Source organism: Nelumbo lutea, chromosome 7 (genome assembly GCF_056320005.1).
Source record: "Nelumbo lutea isolate HS-2025 chromosome 7, American lotus-T2T, whole genome shotgun sequence".
NCBI classification, from domain to species: domain Eukaryota; kingdom Viridiplantae; phylum Streptophyta; class Magnoliopsida; order Proteales; family Nelumbonaceae; genus Nelumbo; species Nelumbo lutea.
In genome coordinates, this window is record NC_142690.1 from 59,640,513 (window position 1) to 59,661,685 (window position 21,173).

The 21,173-nt window shown below is 40.1% G+C and overlaps 1 protein-coding gene across 1 annotated transcript; it reads right to left on the reverse strand.

Annotated features, from left to right (window-relative positions):
- Nucleotides 1-358: 358 nt before the first annotated feature.
- On the reverse strand, nt 359-20,388 carry LOC148846602 (coatomer subunit epsilon-1-like). The gene is made up of 7 exons (XM_088955235.1): nt 19,937-20,388; nt 19,735-19,824; nt 19,271-19,422; nt 2,424-2,559; nt 1,544-1,699; nt 1,361-1,440; nt 359-689 (listed from the first exon to the last, which is right to left on the reverse strand). Exons 1-7 carry the CDS (start codon nt 20,096-20,098, stop codon nt 596-598), a joined length of 870 nt encoding a protein of 289 aa, XP_088811361.1. The 5' UTR covers nt 20,099-20,388; the 3' UTR covers nt 359-595.
- Between the last annotated feature and the right edge of the window lie 785 nt (nt 20,389-21,173).

A 21,173-nucleotide genomic window follows, 5' to 3' on the forward strand; every position in this document is an offset into this window, starting at 1 on the left:
TCATTTGTAATGCCTCTCAGTTTTCAGTTTGTAGTTTAATCCTGTTTTGTTTGATGAGGTGCCATCTTCTCAGTTTGTAGTTCTAATCTTGTTTCGCCGACAGGTATTAGCATTCCCAATGCAGGGTTTTGGTTTCGTGGTCTGTGGTTTGTGGTTTCTCAAATCCCGTTTTCATTTGGTGTCCGTTGGTTTGTGAGTTTGTCTGATTATCATCTTCATCTTGCACAGGGTTCTATTTGGTTTTATTGAATGCTCTAATTCACCGAAAAAAAAGTATTAAAATGTTTCTTATCCTTAAATGAGGGCTTCGTACAAGCAAGCATCTCTGTCTCGCCCATTTAGATTTGATGTTGCAGAATTTTCTTAAACATAAATGAATATATCAGGCTGTTAACTTAAAAATCAACCACCAGTCGAGCAGTTACAACTTCAATTAAAGGATGAAAAGTAAAAAAGAGAAAAACTTACTAATGCTATCAACTGTGACAACACAAATAAGTAGAAAGAAAATACAGAGGGGAGGGAGGGATAGATGTCTATACTCTATAGGGCAAGCATAATGCAACTCTGCAGCGTATTAACAAGCCCACAAGACTCAAGCATTTGCTTGAACAGCTCTGTCAAAGCTTTCTTCGGCAGCTGAAATACGTTTGACGAGCGTATGGTCAGGATGTGAGAGCTTCAATTGGCTGCAGAAAAATGAGAATAAAGTCAGTCATTAACAAAAAAAAAAGAAAAAGTTCTAGATCTACCAAACAGTAAGATAATAAATCAACTACGAAATGAATAGGTTGAATGGGTAATTAGGTGATAGAGATAAGATTCCTCAAGTGAGGTTGAACGGGTATTTAGGAGATAGAGTTAAGATTCCTCAAGTGATCAATTTGATATCATTCTTGTCGGGTAACCTACAAGGAGGGAGAGATTGAGGACATCACCCATGGAAAACAAAAGGTTAGGTTTGTTACAAATCCAGCAATGCTCTACAGAGAAAAATGCTAGACAACCAAGAAAGAATCTTGATTCAACAAGGGAAGACAGGAGAGAATCTGGATTTGAATTGTGAGAGAAGATTGAATAACTCAGCCAAAATGAAGCTGGATTGTAATTGTGAAAATGATTCAACAGCTCATTCTTTTAATGGCAAATATGGAAAGCAACAGAGCAGAATGTAGGAACAAGGGCTTATTTAGCCAACCCCACCTGGGCTGGAAAAGCCAGAGGAGGAGGATGCTCATATGTAATAATATGAAAGTTGCCAGGAACAAGAACAGTCATTCAACAATAACAAAGAATGTCACAACCAAGAGCTAAAGATAGAAGCTCCACAGCTTGCTAGGTGGTCTTTCAATCAATTTACCTCAGGTAACGAGATGATGATTTTCCAAGGTGCAGACTGCATACAACCAGATTGGCCAGAGTTTCAGCATCCTTTGCATCCTGAATAAAAAAGAATCAAGGCAATCATCTTTTAGCTTCGGGAGAGTAGAGGAATCATCTAGAATAATCACAGAAGAAAATTTGAAGAATATGAAAAACTTGCCTTGTTTAGTGCTTCAAGCAACAAGGTTTCAGCTTCATCAAAACGTCCCATGTGCATGCAACAAACAGCCTTCCCATTCAAGATCAGCCCAGTCATTTGAAACTTCTCAGAGAAATCTTGGAAGATGAGATATGCTTCCTGTATCTTCGAACCACCCTGATACCATGGAAAAATGTGATCAAGAGGCCAGTTTCTCATTTCCAAGAAACCAGTGTTTAAAAAGTGCAAGGCACAAAAAAAGCACAAGGGCATTTTGTGTCCAATGTGCAGGTCGCAAGGTGAGGCACGCACCTTTTTGAAGCAAGGTGCAAAAATGCAAAACTAATTGCCAAAAATTCAAATAAAAAGCCAAAATTTTTCAAATAAAAGCAAAAAATTAAAAAAATATATTAAACATAATACTAATTAAATATATAAACATTAATTTTAAAATAAATGTTTAAAAAACCTATTAACTCAAATTAAGATACATAAACATAACATGTAAAACATATTTAAAATGAAAATTTAAAAATAAAATCAAGCATAACAGTAAAACATATTCAAGCGTGTAAAACTCTCAATCTCTTTATTCTTTTCCCAATTGCATTACTTCAAATAGCTAATGTGATGTTAAACATTATGCATTCCTAATTCTAGGAACTGCCTTTGTACCAAGCCCCTCCAGGCAAGCCTAAACAAGTCCATATTGCCGCTTGGCATAAAAAAACAGAAAAAATATCAAAAAGGCACAATTTTTCAAAAGGCATGCACCTGGGCTGCAACACAAAGCGCACCAGGCACGTGCCTTTTGAAAGTTCTGCGCCTGGGGGCAAGGCAAGGCACATCAGGTGTGGCTTTTAAATCACTGCAAGGAACACAAATATCAAGAGTAATTTACCACTGCCAAGTTTAACCATGCACTTGCAAGTTGGGTCAGAGTATGGTCCTCATCAATCTGTTGCATGATCCTTAACTGTTTCTCCGCAAAATCAGATCTATGCATCTTCAGGTATATTTCAACATTTAGTGCATATCTACATATAATAAAGAAGCTTTGTCAAGATTGAGAGCCAACAATATAACTTACAGTATCTTGCATGAAACTCATTCTTCATGGCAATTTTTAACATAATGGTCTAGGAGCATTTTAGAGCTGCCACTCTTTGGTGCATTTGGGAGGAAAGAAAATCAAGAATATTTAAAGATAAATGGAAGAACAGAAAAGCTTAATGGAAAATATTTTAATGAAAATCAGGCATTAGCAGAAACTTAGGACACTTTTCAACAGCTCACAATGGATGATATGCAGAAGCTGGCTGATTGAAGGATGCAGCCTAGGTAGTGTTTTCAGAAATTGGGGAGGACTTATTCAAGCAATCCATTCAGGTCCAATGAGGGTTGGGGACTATTAGAGCAAAATGGCTAAATCTCTCAATGTAAGATTTAAAGGTTATAATGTCATAGGCTAAGAACAACAGAGCAGATTCTTGGAAATATAGGCATATGATATGGGAAATATCAAGATAGTCATTAGAGATTGGAGTCCAATATAGATGGACTCCAAGGTCAGCCAACTGCCTAGCTGATGGATTAGCCGAGCCGGGGGTATTTAGACTCAGATGTATTGGGGACTCGTACGAAATGATTGACAATGTAATGGTTGGTTAGCCAAGGCTAAGTTACAAAACGTCAAAACCAAAGTTAATAGCAAATTACAAATTCTTTTGGTCTAGCATTGCAAATATTACCACAGTATGAATATAGAGAACGGGCATATAATATATTAGCATATGATCTGAAAATCATATACTTGAAATTATAGGCCCCTATACTGAACATGCACCTCCATACTAATGTTATTTCTATTTCAAGTTCTTTAGACAAGATTAGCTTGAATTTGGATATTCAATGAATTCAACTGGTGCACTATTTTGAATTTAAATTTGCAGAATTATAGTTTACAAAGTGAAAATCCAAAAGTCTTTTAAAGGGTAAATTTAATGATTTCCTCTTTCTTTGAAGAATGCCATACATGTTGAAGATCGTTTTTTTCCAGAAAAAAGGTGAAATAAATTTCTATTAATCAGTATAGCAAAAATACATGTCTTGAGATTCACTTTCTACAAATCCACAAGTATCAAGTATTTTCAAAAACAAAAATTACAGCCAAAAAAGAAAAAGAAAATGCATATTCCTTGAATTGATCTAGAGAGGAGATCCACTGTTTCAAGGCTTCAACTATGTCATGAATCGTTCTCTCCTCTGGATTGCAGTATTTGTACAAAAGTTGGGATGTAAACTGAAAGATCCAAACAATCTGAAAGGATTCATACAAAAAAAGAGAGAAGTCAAGAGTAAAAGGAGAAAAAGAAGTGAGGCTGAAAGACTAGTGAAGGATGTGGAGGGAGACAAAAGCTTCGGTGTTGTAGGGGAAAGAAGGAAAGGGAAGAAGTGAGGGTAATAGGTGCAAGGGGTGGTCAACAAATAATTATGCGGATCTTTAGCTGGAATGTGGGGATTGGGGAGTCCAAGAAAGAGAGCAGTGATAAAAGAAGCCATCAAGAAAATAGATCCAGATGTGGTGCTGCTACAGGAAACCAAAAGAGCAGATTTTGACATTAAATGGGCAAGGAGTGTGTTATGGGCCCGCGAATAGGATCGCGTCACGGGTCGGTCCACGGGGAAAAGCTCCTGTTTTCCCTTGTTCCTCCCCTTCCTAACCGAACCTATCTTGGCATCCTAGAGAGTGATTTGTCCAAGAGATCACCGAATTCTCATTTTACTCTCTTTCTTGACTGGAAATTTGATATCCTCATTCAATAATGGGGTCTCCTTAAATAGGAGATTACAAGAGTTCTAATCAAAGGGAGTCTCCTTGCTGAATAGGGAGACTTCCAGTTCTATCTTGCTAAGGATAACATAAGCTAATCCTAATCTGATAAGCTACTAACAAGATAAGATAAGAGCAATAGAATAAGATAAGAACAATAAGATAAGAACAAGCAAGATGATCTAATCTAATCTAGATAAGGTTGTTGTTGCCGAACTGGGTAGGATGAGAATCATTGAATCACTGCTGCTGCTGGCAGTGGGTCAGGTGCCTGTTGCTACCGGTGGTGACGGTACGTCTTCCCGAGGAATGCGTCCATAACAGAGTGTGTGGAGAGGTAGGGGGATCAGTTGGGTGGTTTTACCTTCATGGGGATCTGCAGGGGGTGTTGTGACAATGTGGAAGAATGAGGTAGTTGTTGGGTTGGAGGAATTGATAGAACGATTATCAATTTCCTTGAAATTTAGGCAAGTGGAAGATGGCTTTGAGTGGGTGCTCACCAATGTGTATGGGCCAAATGATTATAGGGAAAGAAGGAAATTTTGGGAAGAACTAGCTGACATTAGGGGTCTGTGGGATGGGCCTTGGTGTCTAGGAGGAGATTTCAACGTAATTAGATTTTTGGAAGAAACTAACAGTCCTAGGCAGAGGCCCAATACAAGTATGAGGAGATTTAACTAGTTTATTGATGCTTTTGAATTAAAGGAAATCCCATTGCCTCAAAGATGTTATACATGGTCCAATCTCCAAGGCAACCAAATTTGCTCTAAGCTAGACAGGTTCCTGTTCTCAATTGATTGGGAAGAACATTGGGGAAATTTGAATTCTAGAGCACTCCCGAGGGTAACCTCTGATCATTGGCCTATTGTACTTTGTAAGGAGGTGAGAAATGCAGGCCCTACTCCTTTTAGATTTGAAAACATGTGGTTAGAGCACCCGGGGTTCATCAAGAAAGTAAAAGATTGGTGGGCAGAGAGCAATCCAACAGTGGAGTGGAATGGAATGAGGTTTCACAAAAAACTTCAATATCTGAAGGCAATGATCAAGGAATGGAACTTATTAGAGTTTGGGAGACTAGAGGAAAGGAAGCAGAGAGTGATCACACAAATTGAAGATCTGGATAGCAAAGAAGGGAATGGCAGCTTAACAGGAGAGGAAAAGGAGCAAAGATGGAATTTGCGTAAACAACTAAAAAACCATATTTTCCAAGAGGAAATAAGCTAGAGGTAGAAGTCGAGATGCAAATGGTTGAAAGAGGGGGACAGGAATACTAAGTTCTTCCATGCTTTGGCAAATGGTAGAAGGAGAAGAAATTCTATTTCCAGTTTGGAGATTGGAGGGGTAACAATTACAGGTCAAAGAGAAATTGCAGGAGCATTTGCAGATCATTTCAGGAATATATTCAGAAGGCCCCTAAATAATAGGGTGTGGCTGGAAAGTTTGGATTGGCCAACTTTGAGGAGAGAAGATAGGGAGTGGTTAGAAAAGAAATTTGAGTTGGAAGAAATTAAAGAGGCAGTCTTTTCAATGGATAGATCAAAGGCACCGGGCCCAGATGGTTTCACGATGGCTTTTTATCAAGATTGTTGGGTGATTCTAAAAGATGACCTCATGTCGGTGTTTGATGAATTCCATACTAGAGGAGTAATCAACCCTAGGCTAAACTCTGCCTTCATTGCTCTGATTCCCAAGAAAAGTGATGCAAGTCACCCAAAGGACTATAGGCCAATTAGTCTTGTCAATAGCCTCTATAAGATCATTACCAAGGTCTTGTCCTTTAGAATTAGGAATCCCAACAATTATAGCAAATAACCAAGGAGCCTTTGTCAAGGGAAGGCAGATAACATACCAGATTCTTGTAGCAAATGAGAGCCTAGAGGATTTCAAGAGATCTAGGAGAAGTGGGGTGGTATGCAAATTAGACTTGGAAAAGGCTTTTGGCATGGTTGATCGGTCTTTCCTATTAGAGGTGATGTTGAATTTTGGGTTTGGAGAAACTTGGTGCATATGGGTGATGGGTTGCATAAGGGATTGTCATTACTCTATTTTGGTAAACGCTGCAGTGGTGGACTATTTCCTAGCTCTGAGAGGGATTAGGCAAGGGGACCCTCTCTCCCCTTTTTTGTTTACTTTGGTTGCAGAAGTATTGGGGAGATTGATCTCCAAAGCAGATTCTAGGGAGCTAATAAGCGGATGGAGAGTTGGAAGAGACAATATACCACTTATACACCTTCAATTTGCAGATGACACAATTCTATTTTGTGAAGGAGGGGACATCAATAGGATTAGACACCTAAAGCTCACCATACAACTCTTCGAGCAAATGTCAAACCTTAGAGTAAATTTTGAGAAGAGTTGTATAATTGGAGTCAATATGGGCGAGGGGGGAGGTTTGTGAATGTGCAGACATTTTGGGGTGTGTAGTTTCCAATTGGCCCTTAAACTACCTTGGTTTACCATTGGGAGATAATCCTCAGAAAGGTGAATTTTGGGCCCCTGTTGTGGAGAGGTTCGAAAAAAGACTTGCCAACTGGAAGAAGAATTATTTTCTCTCTCGGTGGGAGGATCACTTTGATAAGGTCTAGTCTTGCCAACCTTCCTGTCTATTTCCTTTTAGTTTTTAAGGTTCCGGCTAAGGTGGCTAGTAGGCTAGAAAAACTAATGAGAGACTTTCTTTAGGAGCAAGGAGCGGAGAAGAAGGACCATACGGTCAGATGCGATGTGGTATGTAGATGCAAAAAGGATGGGGGTTTGGGAATTGGGAATATAAGGGTTAGGAACTTAACACTTGGGGAAATGGTTGTGGAGATTCTCATTGGAGAAAGAAAGATTGTGAGTTAAGATAGTGGAAAGTATACATGGGCTGGCAGGCAATGGATGAGATAGGATCTTAGCAAGGACTACAAGAGCTTCTCCTTGGAAAGCTATTCAAGCCATCTTGCCCTTGTTCTATCCTTGGGTCAGGTATGAATTACACTCAGGTAACCTCATTAAATTCTGGGAACATGTATGGGTTGGGAACTCCTCTTTGAAAGATCAATTTCCAAGCCTCTTTGCTATCTCTACCCTTAAAAATGAACCAATTTCCTCCTTTCTTGTTCCCTCTAATTCTCCTTTTGGGTTCGGTTGGAATTTGAACTTGAGAAGAGATGTTAGGGACACAGAGTTAGCCTGCATTTCAGCCTTACTATCCATTCTGGAAGGGATCTTCATTGAGCCATCGAAGTCAGATAGTAGAATATGGACACTCACTCCCTCGGGCTCCTATTCCTGTGCCTCTTTCTTCAAGGCCCTTCTATCCCCTTCTGTTGGAATGTCTTTTCCTGTTAAAGAAGTATGGTGTCGACCTATTCCTTCAAAGGCTGGGTGCTTCTGTTGGAAAGCCTTTCCAGAAAGAGTTAATATAGGGGATCTACATCAAAGAAAAAGACCCATTAGTTGCTTGTCTCCTCACTGGTGTGTTCTTTGTAAATCTGATGATGAGTCTGGATATCACTTATTAATTTCTTGCCAGTTTGTTAAAGTCATTTGGGAATGGTTTACTTCTCTGTTTGGTTGCAGGTGGAGTCCCCCTTCGGATGTGCAAAGCTTATTTACTTCCATGCCTAACGGGTTAACCAAAAGGACCAAGATCATGTGGAAATGTGGTAGGGCTGCAGTGTGTTGGACTATTTGGGAGGAGAGAAATTTAAGGGTATTTTCTGATGAGGAGAGAAGCCTGGAAGTAATTCTGGAAACTATCCACATTAGGGTGATTCACTGGTTAAAAACTTTGGAGCTGTTTGCAGTGTTCTCAGTTGATGAGATGGCCAGAAAGAGGAAGGAGATTGCGGAGTTAGGCTCAATCAGGAAGACCTCAAATTCCTGCTGGACACCTCCACCTCAAGGATTTACCGAACTGAATTTTGATGGCAGCAGCATGGGTAATCCAGGGCCCTCTGGAGTTGGGGGAGTAATAAGGGATGAAATTGGGAACCTGCTAGCTATGTATTCTGGTCCAATTGGGGTGGGTGATTCTCTGAGGGCTAAGATCCTAGGAGTTCTTGAAGGGATTCAAAAGGCTAAGGAAATGAACTGTAAAAAACTGATCATAGAAGGTGATTTTGAAATTGTAGTAACTTGGCTAAAAGAGGACAGTTCTACACTCCGGAAATACAGCAACGAAAAGAGGAAATTCAAGTGGCTCACCAAGGATATTGAAATCCGTTGTACATGGATAGTGAGAAGTGCTAATGCACTAGCAGATGGTCTAGCCAGGCAAGGGGTGAACAGAAACTCAAAGTTTTGGGCTGTTTTGTAATTGTTTCACGAATTCGGGTTTATAGGGTATCTAGGAGTTAAGATTTTTTAGCTCCTTACCTTGTAATTTAGCTTTTCCTTCTTATTAATAAAATTCACTGTTACTGATCAAAAATAAATAAATATTGCATTTCTGTTAAAAAAAATCTTCAGTCCCTTTCCAGTCAAACCGCCCATAAAACTGCCTAGGGAAGACCAAAAGCATTTCCCTCTCCTTCCCATTCCAGCAATTTTCCACACATGTAGGAAAGCCTGAACAGAGGATGGTAGACATCCCTGATAAGATATGGCATCATAGAAGTGCATCCAAATTTTATATGTAAATCTGCAATGAAGAAAGAGATGATTGGAAGATTCGTCCTCCCCCATAGGGCATCTGTTAAGGTAACACCCTTCCTTAATAATATTTGCTTGGTTGGACACTTTTCCCAAGCCACCACCTAGGTGAAGAACTTCACTTTTGAGGGAGCAGCAAGTTTCCAAATAGTTTTACTAGGAAAAGATGAGATATTAGCTGAGACCAGGCCATAATAGCAGGATTTCACAGAAAATAGGTCGGACTAAGACCATTTCCAGCTTCCGGAATCTTGAGCTTGAAGATTTATCCTATGAGACTGAACCATGGCCAATAACTCTGTTGCCTGGGATAACCTCCAATATTTAAAGTTTCACCCATAATCTGGTGTCCAGGTAACAGACTCCCCTTCCACCACATAAGAATCTGCCACCCAAGCATCCCTTTACTAGCCAATATGAAAAGATCAGGGAATAGCTCACATAGTGGCCAAATTGCAGCTTATTCCCACACGTGCTTAAGATCTTGAGCACAGCTCTCCAAATGCTCTTTGGTGGTGTAGGTCCACTCCAAACCTCCAGGGAAGGGAAAGGTGATTTGTTAAGGACCCTAAAAAGGATTTATAAGACAAAGCTCCCAAGGGATCGAGTGCCTAAACTCTTGTTTTTTGAGAGAGAATAGGATAGCTGAGTTTCATTAGAAAAAGAGCAGTACATGAGTTGATGTACAACAGAAAAACAAAAAGAGCAAAGGCCACACAGGGTTACATAAAGAGGAATCTGTCACCAAACAAATAGTCCCTGTGCGCCCCAGATTTGGCTAGGGAATCAGCTAGTGAGTTTAGATTTCTAGGAATCCAAAACAGATTTGCAATCAAGAAAACCAGAATATCTCTAGCCTCATCCAGGTAGTGGGCCAGCCTCAAGGTGCCACGTTCCTTCTCTCTTAACCACTTGATAGTGTTTGTAAAGTCTCTTTAAATGGTTAGGCTCAATAAGACCAAGTGTCTAGCAATGTGATGTGGATATATGTGAGAGTAGATAGAACCTCAGCTTTCATAGAATCAGCAGTCCCAACCAGACCACTAAAAGCCCAACAGATAGTCTCATCCATTCCTCTGATCACTCCCCTCCAATTCCAGCTTCACCAGGATTACCTGAAGCACTTCATCAAAATTTAACACCAGCATCCCTTCTCTCAAACTTGGGCCTCATGGGAGGGTGAAGGCATGGGGGAGGAGAATAAAAACGTTTATCTCATTCCTGTTAAGATCACTAAAAGAGATACCTTTAAAGCCCCGTTCGCTTTTCGGTAAGTTACATACCAGGTAAATATTTCCTAGAAAATACTTATCCAGGTAAGTGCATTTATCCATGTTCTTTTGGTTCCCAGGTAAATAAGGCAATGACCATTTTATCCATAACAAGTCATTATTAAAAGGGGCAATTTTGTTCCATCCAAGTTTTGGCAACTTTCCCCCTAGGTGGGAAAGTTATTTACCCACCTAGGAGATGGTATGACTTACCCGGGCAAGTGATACCCAGGGAAAGTAAATTTTCCGTGGACTCCACATAAATCTGAAAAAAAAAAAGAAAATTGGTTTCTTGCTCAATGGGAACCAAAATCCCATTGACCAACTTTCCTCCCTCTCAAAATCCAAAAAATGAACAGACCCTAAAGGTCTCAGAGCTGGTTACCCACAAGTTACAACTGTGAGTTATGTAAGTGATCAAACCCTCCTGAGATCTGGCCTTATTGTTAAAAATGCGATTATTACCCCACATCACCACATGGACAACCGTCTGTCAATATATCTTACCTCTCCTGCTAAATCCTGTACCATGCCACTGCCAAAGGAACTCCATAATATGGTCGGGAGACCCAGCTGTACCCTATAAGCTTAAGAAAGTGGTCCCAGATTTTTCTTGTTTCCTGACAATGGAGGAGGTAATTGGCTGATTTCCCATCGTGGATAAAACACAGGCATGAGGGGAGGTGCTAAGAGGAAAATTTGATTGAAGTGATCAATTAGTTGAATAGCTTTTTCACTTTCTACCTCCCCAAGATTCCTTCTAAGGCCAAAGTCCCAAGAGAAACTAGAGGAAGAGAAAGTCAAAAATTCCAAATAATTTTGTTTTTGTTAGGTGATAGGGCATAATGTTGTAGGATATTGTTGAGAATGGGGTTTGTCACCCGCATGGTTTTTCATGGATGAATGTGTTGAGAGCTGATCACAAAAGCATCTATGATTATTAAGTCTACATCCAATATTCATAGGTCCAAAAGAAATCCTAAATCAAATTATAGCCAATTGGTTTAATTTGGAAGCACTCTATTGGATAAGATTTAGTGAAATATACAAACTTAAGTATATAATTGAGTCATTGACTTACACAAGCAACAGATGAGATGAAGCTGATCTTACTGTATCACATCTAAAATTTACATTCTAAGTCATCACAACATCAAAGGGTGGAAGATCTGTTCAAGCTTATTTTGATAAGGGTGGTCCATTGGGCTCTGGTCTGTAAGGAGTTCAAGGGTGTATCCCTAGATGATCTCTCAAGGGCTTGGCAAGTTATTGCTGATTTCAGGAAAGAAACAGAGGCAGGGTGGTCAGCTGGTGCACTCTAGCAATGGGCTATGTTAAACTAAATTTTGATGGCTGTAGCCTCAGTAACCCAGGAGCTTCAGGTATTGGTGGTGTAATCAGCGATTTTACTGGAAGGAGAACAGAAGAAGGAAAAAATCTCTCCCCTAAAGCTTGCAGAAAGAATCGTTCCTCCAGCCCCCTGTCACCTCAAAGAGTGCTGGCAGGAACCTTACCAGTTCAGGAAGTCAGAGAAGGAGAAGGGGCATAAAGTAGAAGAAATGAAGGCCATCCGATCTCTTTGCCAAAGGATGGCCAGGATGTAGGAGAAGAAACAAAGACCGAGGGAAGCTTTCAAATTTTGAAGTGTGGAGGGGAAGGAGGGATAGCTGTCGAGAAACTAAAAGAATTGATCAAAGTTTGCTTGGCAGAGTTACAAGTGGCTACTTCAGGACTACAGATGGAGGAAGAGGACGCAAGGGAGAAAGTAGGGGAGAAAACCCAGACTTCAGTTGGGTCGGGGCTGCAGGTAGATGACACACAGGCCCAGGTGACAAAACCTGATTACCCATTCGACCCGGATGAGATCTGAGAAACAACCTGTTGGTCCCTCAACTTTGGCTCTCCCATGCTGAACCCGGTCCCGTCTGATCTAAACTGGACCAATTAAACACCAGCCTTAGACATGGATCACCGTTCGTCATCTCAAACTCCAGTTTCCAATTTGATGTATGCGGAGGAAAGAAGTTCAAGAGACAGCGCTGGATATCCTTTGAATCTTCACCGGGGACAGCCGTTGACACCCTAGGCGGTTTTGATGGTTCAAACGGAGAGTCAGAACTTCTCCCTAGCATGGCTGGATCAAGAAATTCTGGAGGTGACGCCGATAGCAGTAATTTAAAACACAGAAGACAAAGAAAAGATGAGTGCCTCCTGGCTATCGAAATCAAACCTAGGGAATCAGCAGTGCTTTAATGGAGATTTGAGGACGTCGGGGAACTCCACATCACTGATGTCAATCAATAAAGGTACGTCAGCTAAAACCCTCTCTTCCTCTTCTTCCTGGGTGACTTCGAAACTATTGGGTTTGGGAAAGTTTTTGGGGACTTCTCTGGAAGGATTGGAGATGGAAACCATCAAATATCTAGGAGTGGAACAGAGGATTCTTTTTGAAAGAGGTAAACTTGCGGCTAGAAAAGGAGGGGGGCTTCTTCAAAGAAAAACAGAGAGTTGATGAGGTTGACCTGGGGTCTAAATGATAAGGTAGGGAGTAGTGGTGGGGCTTTGAGGAGTCACAAATAGTAATTTGGAGAAGGAGTGGTTCTCCCATTTTTTCTCTCATTATTTTATGGAATTAAAAACTCTATCTTGGAATGTTAGGGACCTAGGGTCAGGAAGAAGAAGGTTGGTGGTGAGTGATACTCTTAGAAGATCAAAATCTCAATTTGTGCTTTTGCAAGAAACTAGATTGGAAGCTTTGGATGCAGGTGTAGTGTAGTCAGGAGTATTTGGGGGGATGGTCAAGTATGGATCATGTGCTAGAGAAAATGAATTTTGGTCAAAAATAGAGGAATTGGACCAAAGTATGCGTTTCCTCTCCCAAATTCTCAGTCTTGATAAATGCCCAATTTGCGGGGAGTTCTAGGGACCTTAAGGTTAGATAGTATATGCCCAAAGCTACAATTGGACTGATGTACATGAACATTTATTTGTGAATGAATAAAGTACATTATTTTTCATGTTGATATTGGTATGTTTTCTGTAAATTACCCCTTAAACTGAATACTTATGAGACTTGTGTTAGTTTAGGATGTTCTCAACCATTGGATAGACTTTGGGAGTTTATCCTACCAAGGATGACACTTGTGTGCTGCCAAATAGTTTGAGTGGCTTGTTTCAATTGCTAGGGTTAGACCCCAAGCACAGGCAATGTGTGTTTGGAAGAAACACTGAACCCAGACCAATTTCCTGTTATGCCCTGGACCTTGGAGATAGATGGGCAAAACTAGAAAGTTACACATAACCCCAGACTTAATTATGGTATTGCACTAGGTGTTGGACTGGGCTATCTTTGATGTGCCAATTAGTGAGATTCATCAAGGGTCAACACTTGGGCATGTTGGGGCAATTTGGGAATTCACCAGTGTGGGTGATCATAGTGATAGGATCAGCCCCTTTGTCGAACAAAGTGAATATCAAGGTTTACACTCTCTCTGATGGAAAACCTAAATTGTAGGCAATGGATTTCAACTGTATTTGAAATCTGTTTTTGCAAAATGTATTTAGATGTTACATACTACTATTTTATGAAAAAGGTTTGCAAAAGGTTTTAATCCCATGATCCATCGAAGAAAAGAGTGTAGCACTGCACCTTGCAGCCACAGGAGAGAGGTCCTTCCGTGTTAAGTAATGTTGTGATCATTATGGGCCGAGAGGTTAAGTGTAAGAGACCATTACAGGGCTGATTACCTTATGGGCTTTATCTCAATTAAGTCATTCCTTGGGTTTTCATAAGGTGGCTGAATCAAAGGATCATTTAGGTGTAAATGTTGGGCCTAGACTAAGGTCATGTTGATTGGCTCAGGGGTTCACTGCTTTGAGAAATGAATTCGGCCTAACCTCTTTTAAAGGTGGGGCCAGACCCTTATGGACTTGAGGGAGACCTTTGTGGGGACCACTCCATACAATATCAGGCCTAAAGTGGACATGCAACACCTAGGGTCGTGAGCCTTTGAGGAAAATGGGCCAAAGGCCCAAAATTAATAAGATTAATTAAGTTGTCACATGACAACTTAAGTTGACATATGCTCTATGTCAAATCTCGATTTGGTATTGGGTATGGAGCACTTATCCTCTTAAGAGGATAATGTTTAATTGTTAAAAGAGTCCAGATCTAATTCAGATTTGGACAATCTCCTAATTAGATTAGGAGAGTGCTCCATTAAGAGATAAAAGAAGAAGAGTGTGAATTCGAGTTAGACACCTATCTCTCTCTTTTTCTCCCTTTTTCTCTCTTGTCTCCCAAGAAACCCTAAAACGACCTAGGCTTTCAAGAACTGATTTTGATCAGTTTTCTTTTTTGTTTTTGCAAGAAAAACTCAAAAGAATTTCAGGCTCAATCACCCCACTCAATCCAAACAAGTTGGACAACAGATTTATTGAAAACAAGTGTTGCTGAATCGGTTCTCTGTACACTGCGCCATCTTCAATTGGTGAACGGTTTTGGAACTAATATTGGGCATGAACTACCCACCTTGGGAGCTGCGATTTGTGGTCTCCGTATCAGGTATAATCTCCTTTCTCTTTGGTTTCAAATTTGGTCCATTTCAATGCAAGAATGATCCTGAAATTTCAGATTTCAATTTATCGGGAAATCGGTTCCCGAGAAGGTTAGAAAAATTTTTGAAATTTCGGCTAGCTATCTTGCATGGTTCGGCCTCCATCTAATGGATTCTAACCCTATTCCAACAAGGCAGGGTGACCCTCTATCACCTTTACTCTTCATTTACCTAATGGAACTTCTGTCCAAATTCTCCCTTAAGGCTGCGGCTAATGGGCTTTGGGAAGGTTTTGCTATAGCCCCGGAAGCAGAAAAAGTCAATATGTTGTGGTTTGCTGATGAACTGATCAGTTGGAGCTATTACTTGGAATTCTGTGCTGGTTTGAAGTGGTTTCAGGTCTTAAAGTAAACCTTCACAAAAGCAACATCATTCCAGTGGGCCCTGTTCCAAATCTAGAAAACTGTGCAAGGTTGATGGCTTGCCAGGTGGATTTCTTTCCTATGAAGTATCTAGGCCTTTCCCAAAGGGCAAAGTGTTTTTCTTCTGCTATCTGGGATCCAGTCATTGAGAGAGTGGAGAAAAAACTAGCCTCTTGGAAGGCTAAATATTTGTCCATTGGAGGTAGAGTGACCCCTATCAAAAGTACACTGGTTAATCTCCCTACTTACTTCCTGTCCCTCTTTCACATTCCAGCCAAAGTAGTGAAAAAGCTTGAGACATGCAGAGGAATTTTCTCTGGTGGAAATGGGAAGAAGAGAGGAAAACGCATCTTGTGAAATGGGACCAAGTCTGTTTGCCGAGAGGGAAGGGGGGGGGAGGGGTTCTAGGCCTAAGAAGGTTGAAGGTGGTAAATTCTGCTCTACTGAGCAAATGGTGCCGGAGGTTTGCTTCAGAAAGAAATTCTTGGTGGAGGATCTTAATTGCCTCTAAAAATGGGGTGGATTGGGGAAACTGGAAATCGCAGGATCCATTCTCAAACTGGAATTGATCAGTTTGGAAAGGTATTCTCAAATGTCTACCTTCGATGTATGAAGGTGTGAGAATTAAGGTGGGTAAAGGGGACAGGCTGAAATTTTAGAAAGACCCTTGGTGTTTGGACAGACCTTTAGCTGAGGCATTTCCCCTTCTTTTTCAATGTGCAGCAAATCAAAAAGTTTCAGGGCAGATTCATATACTCTCTCCAACAATACAGTGGTCTGAAACCCTCAGTTCAGAAGAGACCTTTTTGTTTGGGAAATAGATAGGGTGTTGGAGCTGTTGCATCTGTTACAGGATCAGATTATAGACACTAAAGTGAAGATGAGTGGAGCTGGACCTGGAGTAGGGATGGCTGTTTCTCAGTTAGATCCTTCACTTCTAAGCTCAGTAGAACAGGTGGTGTTGACTTTCCCTGTTATCAAGTGTGGAATCCTAGTTCTCTCTCTAAGTCCAACTTCCTTGTGTGGACAATGGTGCTGAACAAATGCCTCTCTAAAATCAACTTGGATAGGAGGGGTCTTCATCTCTCTTCCCTGCTGTGTGGTCTGTGTGGTCTATTGCCTGAATCCACAGACCACCCGTGTATCCACTGCCCTATATCCTCCAGAGTATGGGATCATTTTTCTTAGGGCTATTGGTCTTTGCTGGGTCATGCCAATTTCAGTCAAAGACCTGCTGTTCTGTTGGGAGATTCCAGGCCTGAAGAAAAAAGGAAAATTAATATGAAAGACAATTTCTGCAGCTGTTCTTTGGGTAATCTGGTCAAAAAGGAACAGGAGAGTCTTTTGCAACGAGACAAAGAGCACTGATGAGGTAGTGCAGCAGGTGGTTAGCAAGCTGATCTCCTGGGTGTCTAACTCCTGACTTTAAGAACCTGAATGTGCCTGAGTTGTTTAGATCTAAGTCCATTTCGAATCTGTAACTTGGCCTTGTGCTCTGTCTAGTCCTTAAGTGGCTAGCTCTCCTGTTGTAATTTGTCCAAGCTGAATTAATAAAATCTTACTTTACCTTTCAAAAAGAAAAAATTGTTATGCTCGAAAGACACAAGAAATGTTGAAGTAGAAGGGGACTGTCAAACCATTATTTTTTGGATGAAAAGGCAGGACAGAGTACCTTGGAAGTTCAGGCCTTTGGTGAGACAGGCACATTCCTTGGCTTCCTTCTTGAACAGCTCATTCAATTGGGTGCCTAGATGTGCTAATGATCTAGATGATTCTCTACATAGGTCAAGGGTGGTCTAAAATCAGATGGAATGGAGCTGCCCAGGGTCGGGCTGTAGTCTATAACTTCTTCATGCTTGGTTATTTACTTGTACTGGTTGCTTCTTGTTTTTTCTTTGAGCAGCCGGGTTTCCTCTTGTTTAATAAAAATTATTGTTGCTTATAAAAAAATCCTTGAAAACATGGACATAAAAGTGATAAGGAAAAATGGATAAAGAATATGGCACAACACCAAGCTTCAGTCTAAATGCAAAATTGGACAAAACTAGGATTGTTACATTTCAATTTAAGAAGAATTTGGCATGCATATTCAAAAATGCCAACAGTGGAGAAAGAATGGCAAATATAAAATGTTGACAATGACCCATCGGCCAATGCTGATCTCAGCAAGGCTCTTGTGAGGGGTTATTTGTATGTGGACCTAACATCTGGACTTTTTGCACCAAGTGACCAATCTCAGGATTGAACCTACTATCTCATGCTTGTTGGCGACAGATTTTACCAGTGTACCAGGCAATGGGCACAATACTGAGAACAAATGAGAACATCCTAATTTCCATGGTATCAAAATAAAAATTTTCACGTTCATAAGCAAATAATAAAAGAAATGGACAAATTAAGAACTCCAATTACTAACCAACTGTAACATTAGCCACTAAACCAGCTAACTAGACCTTAGCATCTAAACATTTCATTTAGATGGGTTCCAGTGTCTGCTAGCCCAATTGCCAGCAAACTCTATTTGACTGTTTGGAAATGGCAATGTTGTTCTTTGTGCAAGTTGTCCAGGCTCATTTTCAGCTCTTTTGTATATTTTGGAGGGTTATTTGGTCGTGTATAAATGTAGGAATTGAAGCCTTTTGTAATCCTGTTTTCCTCAATCCATTAAAAACTCTTTGCCCTTTTTTCTATTGGAAGGATGAGGGTATAATCTTTAGCCATTGCAAATATAGCATAGACACACTTGTTGGCTCCATAAATTCTTATCAGATCAATCCTACAATTATTCACATTCATGTTAAAGGTAAAACGATTCTCATATCAAATTCTCAATTTTATCTCACCATTTTGAATAACTTTTTCATCATCCATTTCTTATCCCAACTATATAGGGTTGGCTACATGAATCTTGTTTCACCAACCCGTTCCATTCAATGCCATCCACTGTTAAATCATTAGTGCTAAAATCATTTCATACTACTTCTACCCATGTCCTTTTTGGTCTACCTCTAGCCATTCTAGCCCCTTTAACTTGTAACAAATCACTTCTTCTAACTGGTTCCGTTGACAGTCTTCTATACACATGACCAAACCATCATAATCTACTTTCTCTCATTTAATCACCTAATGGAGCTACTCCTAGGTTCCTACGGATGACTTCATTCTTGATCCTATCCTTTCTCGTTTTTTCCACTCATTATTCATCCTAGCATTTGCATTTCTGCCACATTCATTTTTTGGACATGTTGTTTCTTGACTGGCTAGCACTCTACTCCATACAGCATAGTTGGCCTTACACTATTTAATAAGATTTTTCTTTTAATCTAAGTAGTATTCACCCATCACATAAAAGTTCAAATGCACCCCTCCATTTGCCCATCCTACTCTAATTCTTTGGGTACCATCCTCCTCAATCTCTCCCTTGTTATGAATTATTGAACCAAGGTACCGGAAATGGCCACACTGAGTGATCTCTTGGTCTCCAATCCTAAGTGTATCCTGATTTACACTCCTATTATTACTAAAATCATGTGTCATATACTCTGTTTTAGTCCATAAGCTTAATTATGCATTTAATGCTTCGTTAGTTTCATCAATCAAAACAATGACATCTGCAAAACAAGAGGTTTTTCATTTCACGTATCCTGAAAGTCACAACAAACCATTTCTTGCTAACAAAAATCATTAAGGCTATGTTTGGTTTGAAGGAAAAGGTAGGGAAAGGAAGGGAAAGACAGGGAAACCAATAAAAGATTTGTAAAGGTATCTCTACCTTTCCTTTCCTTTCCCTACATTTTCCTTCAAACCAAACATAGCCTAAGTGTCTACCACCAGGAGAAAAATAAACAAACAAATGAATGAGCTAATATTTTTAAGGGACAAAACAACTCAAAATATGGCAGCAAACTAAAATTCAATCCTACTCTGTTCAAATTTCTTCTAGTGTCATTATAACAATTCAGAAATCTTATCAATGAAAGACTTTGCTCGTGATGGAAAATCACAGTAATAAGAGGCAGGTTAAGACTAACAGTTCCATAGTGCCTCCAGCGTTGGTATGTTTCAGAGCCTCATTGAAGTCCTGCTCGTGCATGTATATGATCCCCGCAATCAGCCGTAGTGTAGGGTTGCTTCCAATAGCAGCATCTCCTAACAATTCTTGGAGACTCGAAATTGTAGATTCCTGTACAATTCGTAACCAAAATAAACCATCTAGTATTCCATTTTAAATGCCTTAGTCCATCATAATATGAAAAAGAGATATGGATCAAAGTTGCAAACCCCGAAGCCCTAGATTCGATAAATAACAGTAACTATAATAAAGAAAAATGAGTGAAAAGAAGGATCTGAATTCCAGTCACTAAGAAATTCAGAAAACGAGAATCTACGATTCAAATATCTAAGAATCGAGATCTTCTCTGGTCCAGTCGAATCACCAAGACATCTCGGAATCCCTAGATTTTGAATATCAGGTGGATCGAGTGAAGGAATCAACCTTGTTATCAGCACCAGATAAATATAAGGCAAGCAATTTGACCGCCTGGAGAGGAGTAGGAGCCGATGAGTCAATTTCATTGATCACGAGCTGCAAAGACAGAGCAAAACATGAAAATGGAGAAATACTAATATATTCAACCTCGAAAATCAACGAATTCCGAAGAGATCTCAATGTCTTCAGCACAAAGCAGAGAGATAACCTGATAACTCCCGAGGGCAATGTAAGATCTGTAAACGAGGCAATCTCTCTCGACTGCGTCATCTGTAGGGAGATTGGGAATATCACTGTTATTAATGGCAGCCTGGTAAGCTCCCAAGTAGAAGTTGTTTCGGAGACCAAACAGATGGTCTGGAGCCGCCATGGCCGCTTTTCTCTGTGGACTGTGGTAGATCTGAACACTCGCGCAGAGAGAGAGAGAGAGATGAGGAATTTCAGCTGGAGACTGTGTTGCGAGAGAGTTTCGGCAAGCATAAAAAACGGGTATTGCCTTCAAAAAAAACGGGTATTGTGGCAAAAAATATGGCCGAAGCGCAGCCAGACCGAATCAGCCCCCCACAATCTCTCACAACACATCCCCGCCGTGTATATTCTGGATATTATCATCGGGAGATGTTTTCAATACACGGCGGGATGTGCTGTGGGACATTGTCCGGGGGCAATCTTGGGGGGGGGGGGGCTGTGCTGGCCTTACACAGTGGGCCTACTCGGATAGCCCATGAAAGTTCAAAGAGCCCAACTCTTGATTGCTGGTCAGAAACAGTTAGGGATGCAAATGGATCGGATCGATTCGAATAGGAAATAATCAATCCAATACAGTTTATGTCAGATTCGATCAGTCCGATAGGCCTCAATTTGAATTTAAATCCTATTGGTAAGTTAGATCTTCATATTTGATTCGATCTGATTTGTTTTTCTAAAAATTAATAAATTATTAAAAAGTAAAATATACTAATTTAAATTAAGAAAAAATAAAAATACAAGTATCTTTAATACATATGCATGTTTTTATTTAAATTTATAAAAATATAATATGAAAAAATATATTGATAAATAAATAAATAAATAACATATATATGTATTATATATATTTATAGTTATAAATATATAATATAAATCGGATCGGATCTTCTCAGATCACATAGGGGTGATCTGAATCCGATCTGAATATTTCTTATTGGATCATATTGTCCAATCCGATCCAAAGATCCGAATAGTGGTGATCCGATTTCGACCAAATAGGATCGGATCAGATCCATTTGCACCCCTATAGTCAATCATTTGTACTTTTTGAAGGGTTGTCCACTTCAGCCTCTATGAATAGCTTATTCAAAGCACTTCAAAACAGTTGAACCAGCTGAATCTTGAGCTCAGCCATCCAAATGTGCCCCGGGAAGGACTTTGACCTAGTAGCTGCTTATATCTAGGGAAATTTATGG

What these genes read in the sequence shown, in the direction of transcription:
- LOC148846602 (XM_088955235.1), bottom strand. Translation starts at nt 20,098, where the DNA reads ATGGCGGCTCCAGACCATCTGTTTGGTCTCCGAAACAACTTCTACTTG. An exon ending in TATCTGGTGCTGATAACAAG is followed by an intron (nt 19,423 to 19,734) that starts GTTGATTCCTTC and finishes CGAATTGTACAG; the next exon opens with GAATCTACAATTTCGAGTCT. An exon ending in TGCTTGAAGCACTAAACAAG is followed by an intron (nt 1,441 to 1,543) that starts GCAAGTTTTTCA and finishes TTTTTTATTCAG; the next exon opens with GATGCAAAGGATGCTGAAAC.